This window comes from Perca flavescens, chromosome 8 (assembly GCF_004354835.1).
Source record: "Perca flavescens isolate YP-PL-M2 chromosome 8, PFLA_1.0, whole genome shotgun sequence".
Lineage (NCBI taxonomy): Eukaryota > Metazoa > Chordata > Actinopteri > Perciformes > Percidae > Perca > Perca flavescens.
The window spans coordinates 36,461,120-36,466,119 of record NC_041338.1 but is presented as its reverse complement, the minus strand read 5'-3'; the positions used below and the strand labels follow the sequence as shown (position 1 = coordinate 36,466,119).

Here is a 5,000-nt window from a genome sequence, read left to right as displayed (position 1 = left end):
AATAATCAGGACTTTTAGCGTGTAAAGAGCCAGCATATCTCCACATGTAAATGGGTGAATTAAGGGTTTATTTCAACCAAACCAGTGTTATTCTGTTTCTGTCCACTTTTGTATGAAGTGTGTTTTCCGATGATAAAAGTCCTGATTATTTACATGGAGTCTGGTGGAGTTTGGTGATGGTGATTTCGGGGCTGTTTCATGTTAAACTAAAAGGATCTTAGTCTTTAACTAAAAGCTCTATCTCTGTAGGGATCTATCCCATAATGTTGTCACACACTTAGAATAACAATCTGAGTCTGTCAGCAGCAACAACAGAACTTTTAGTGAACGCTGAATGACGATGCGCAATTGCCCGTAAACGTTACATTGCAGGTTGTTCCCGTCTTGCTTAATACTGAACCAACATTGTTGTTCCCATCAGTCACTTAGACACAGAAACATGGCTGTCAGCCTTTTAAGATCCCATCAGTTTCTTCTTTAACTTTGTATCCAGCTGTGTACAACATCTGTGACGGCCGTCTGCTGGCCAGCGTCGACCTCCCGGCGTACCTGACTTCTGTCCAGGCGGAGGACGACTTTGTCTCCTCCTCTTCCTCCTCCTCCTCCCTCTCTTCCTCTCCCTCCTTCTGCCTCCTCCAGGTGTCAGCTGATCTCAGCACAGCCGTGGCCGTCACTCGGTCTCACGCTGCTGTCGCCGTTGACCTCGACCACTACTTCAGGTACAGCCCGGGTCGGGGGCTATGTTGGTGATAGACGGGCCAAATCAACCACTCAGATAAACGAAGCGTATGAAATACAACCACAAGCCAGGCTACCCCTGCTGCTGCTGCAGGCAAAGCATAGCTCATTAGCTCAGCAAGCTAGCAACATGTTGGTAAAGGAGATTTGCCGTTTGTGTAACGAGAATTTAGGAATAAAAGGCCCCATTTCAGGTTCCTGGTCCATATTCCAAAAGAAGGCTCCAAGAGAAGAAAGCATTAGCGAGCGGCTAACAGAATTAGGGCTACCGCTGTCTGAAAATCCTGTTTAGCTGATTGGATAAACCATCTGTCTATCACCACCTAAACCCGCCTCAAAACCAACGCTGATTGGTCGGTCGTTTTGGCGAACGGCTCCAAATTTTCTCTATCTCGAGATGCCAGACTGATCTGCGAGTGGAAAACTGGAGCTCGCCAGATCAGGACGGTCCCACCAGGCTAGGGGTTCAGGTTAACTTCATTTGTTGCAAAACCTACAATGGGACAATAAATCTAATAAACCTCAATAAAACCACTTAAAACTAAGCACTATAAAAACCAATGGATGTATACATAACCGCTCTCAAGAAGGGACGGAGAGACTTCATTCACAGATTTAAACTGACTTGTGTCTAGGGCTAGCCTGACCAGCCAGACCCACATCAAGATGTTGGGTCTGGGTACTCCCCATTGGCTGGGCTCAATCTGAGGGGCGGGATAAACGGTTGTCTTTCAAATTCCCTCTGCACGCAATAGGATAGCTCTACAACCAATCAGAGCAACGAAGAAGGTAGCGGAGCTAGTTGATAGATTAAACTTTAAACTCCGAACACATCTTCCTTTTTTAAGAATGACTTCAGTGTTGTTCTTTGTTCTTTTCTCAAAGAAAAGCTGAACTCCAAGTCTTCCAGAAGACCTCTGTTCACCAGCAGCAGCCATAAGCCCCGCCCACCGACTCTATACACGATGTGATTGGCCTGACCAGAGTTTCATTTTTCCAGCTTGCAAGCCAACGGAGAGTGCCTAGACCCCCACCTTCCCCCCGGCTGCAAATTACATTTTCAATATTGAAATCACGATAATTTAACACAATTACTCGTTGACTTCTGGAGTTGATGTTGCAATCATTGAACTTAAAAGACAGTGAAATATTGAAACAAATCAACAGCGAAAACACCTCGAACTGTTAATAATTTTCCCGTTGGACTCTTTGAATTCCCCTTAAAATAAAAAAAATATATTCAAATGTTGTTGGCCGAGTGAGTTTAGCCTTCGGGAGAGGCGAAAGTAAGCTCGTCATTACGAACACAAGACAAAATGAAAGTTTAACTTGGAAAACATAACGTGCAAAATAATAGTTTTTTTTCAATTACATTGTTTTTGTGTGATCGCTAGGAGCCGAAATCAATATCGCAGTTTTAAGTTTGATTAATTGCACAGCTCTGTGCTGCTATGTTGTCTTTTAAACTATTTTATATTTTTTTTAAAGAATTAAATTAAAAGACCAAAGCCAACAATGTGTTAGATTACTCGTTGACTTCTGGAAAGATGTTGCAATTATTGAATTTAAAAAACAGTGGAAAAAGTTAAATAAAATCAACAGTAAAAAAAACCACACCGTAATACTTTTCCTATTTACAGTAAACGTAATGTTTTCATTCAGAACACAAGAGAAAATAAGAGTTTACTTGCAAAACGTAATGAGCTAATTTCTCGATTATTCTGTTTTTTGTGATCAGTGGGAGTCGAAGATTAATTGCACGGCCCTGCTTGTGTCTTCCAGTTTGCACCCGGACCACCTGCTGTGTGCCGCCCCCCCCCCCGCCCCCAGTGGCCCCAGCACCCGACAGACCAGGACAGCGTCTCGAGCTCCAACTGCAGCATGGCCGCCCTCGGGTCCCCCTTCAGCACTGACCGGTAAACCACTGACACACCACTTTGTGGGGTCCAGCATTTTGGCCCCACAAAGCTGTCGGGACCCCACAAGTATACTGGGCTCCCGGTTTTAGGACCCCATGAACATAGTTAAACACACACTTCACACACATAGGTTTGTGGCACTATCTTTGTGGGGAACGGTCATTGACCTAATGCATTCCCTAACCCATTACCCTAACCTTAACCATCTGGACCCCACAAGTATACTGGGCTCCTGGTTTTTGGACCTCACAAATATAGTTAAACAAGCACACACACACACACACACACACACACACACACACACACACACACACACACACACACACACACACACACTGTAAATTCTGTAGTCTGACACCAGATGTCAGGCGTTGTCCCTTCCCTTACTATTTCTTACAATACTTTCTGTATATATTTTGTCAATTTAATCTGTATTTGTGTTATTCTGATGTGTGTGTGTGTGTGTGTGTGTGTGTGTGTGTGTGTGTGTGTGTGAGAATTGTTTTCTTTTGTGCGGCAACAAAGGAATTTCCCCCAGTGTGGGATTAATAAAGTAAATCCTTATCTTATGAACCAGAGCACGTTTTATTTTCTCCCATCCCGGAATGTTGTGTGGACCTTCCTCCGCTGCGCTGTGGAGGAAGGCCCAGCACAGCGAGACTATTGTTTTAGGAACCTTGCTGTGTTGTTTGTTCAATAACTATCTGTAGGTATGTTGGTAATGGGAATGGCAGCAGCATGTGGGTTGGCTCAAGAAACATTGTCAAGTCAAAGTCAAGTTTATTTCATCCATAAAAATGGAAATTACAGTGCTCATATCCACCTATTACCATAATTACAATATAAAAAATACAATACATGAATACTAGGGCTGCTCCCTTTTAGTCGATTAGTCGACTAATCGGTTGTTTTGGTCTTAGTGAACTTAGATTTCTTTAGTCCATTAGTCACGTTTTATGCTTTTTTTTCATGCTGAATGACTTATTTCCAAGAAACGTACGAGCACATCTCTGGTAAACACAAGAATTAAAGTGGTGCTTTTAGCACGACTCTTTGTGGAGAAACTCAGATTTACAGATCTGTCGATTAAATCAACTAATCGATTAGTCTATACGATTGAATGAGTGTTATAATCGACTAAGAATTTCTTCAATCGAGCACAGCCCTAATAAATACAATACAGAATTTATAAAAAAATTTACGTTTAAAGTGCTTGTTGTGCTGTCTGATAGTTGTAGAGTTCTAAAAACACATTGTGGAACAGTAAAGTTGATCTTATCTTATCTCTCTCTTTTCTAGCTCGTGGGAAGCTCGTCTGGCATCCATGTACCACCGAGCCCAGCAGGCTGCTCCTCCCTCTTCCTCCTCCTCCTCCTCCTCCTTCTGGTCCTCCTCCCTCCCCTACCTGGAGTCCCACCAGGCCCCGTCCACTGCCCACAGCAGAGTGCCGCGCGGCGGGGCCACAGTCGCCTTCTCCGTCCCCGAGGCGTCCGCTCCGTCTCAGCTCACCGTGTCCGAATTCTCCGCCCAGCTCACCTTCGTCTCCCCCGGCAACAGGCAGACCACAGTGGCCCTCTGGGATTTGGAGTCCGGCAGAGTGAGCCACCACCTGGTGGCCCAGGACGAGGCGGCTCCGGTTCAGCGCTGCGGAGAGAGACAGCACAGACTGCTGCTCACGAGTAAGTCAACCAGCGAGTAGGTTTACGTACAGGCACACTAATTGAAACCGATTCCACAGCAGCAGACATAAGCCCCGCCCACCGACTCTTTACACCACACGTGTCAAACTAAAGGCCCGTGGGCCAAATCTGGCCCCTCGCATTTTATGATCCAGCCCGCATATCAATTTAGGTTCACAATACATTTTGGCCCACCTAGTCTTTGTCACTTTTCTGATGTTTTTGTCACTTTTGCCAAAATATTTGTATTCGCTTCTTTTCTGTGATGGCTGAGGAACTTTTTCCTGACTTCTTTAGGACTTTATGTCGACCAAACTGTAAGTGAGAAGACTATATGACACATGCAATAATACAGTCAAAGATATTTTACTTTTTCGATTAAATAAAAGCCTATCCATAAACTAAACATGTCTGGCCCTTGATGGGATTCTTATTTTCCAGTGTGGCCCTCTGGGAAGTTGAGTTTGACACCCCTGCTTTACACGATGTGATTGGCCTGACCAGAGTTTGGTTTTTCCAGCTCCCAAAGCCAACGGAGAGTTGCTAGACTGACCCTGGCTGCAAATTACATTTTCTGCCGCTAGGGGGCGTCTAGATTTCTAGGCTAGTCTAGGGCTGCTCGATTATGGAAAAAAAATATAATCACGATTTTTTTGGTAAATAT

At 44.4% G+C, this 5,000-nt stretch overlaps 1 protein-coding gene across 1 annotated transcript in view; it reads left to right on the top strand.

The window, feature by feature from the left end:
- Positions 1–5,000, top strand: part of spg11 (SPG11 vesicle trafficking associated, spatacsin) — a 66,389-nt gene that overhangs the window by 6,327 nt on the left and 55,062 nt on the right. The window contains 4 exon segments of the mRNA XM_028585811.1: positions 494–719; positions 2,521–2,561; positions 2,564–2,654; positions 3,957–4,336. Coding sequence (XP_028441612.1) covers positions 494–719; positions 2,521–2,561; positions 2,564–2,654; positions 3,957–4,336 — 738 coding nt within the window.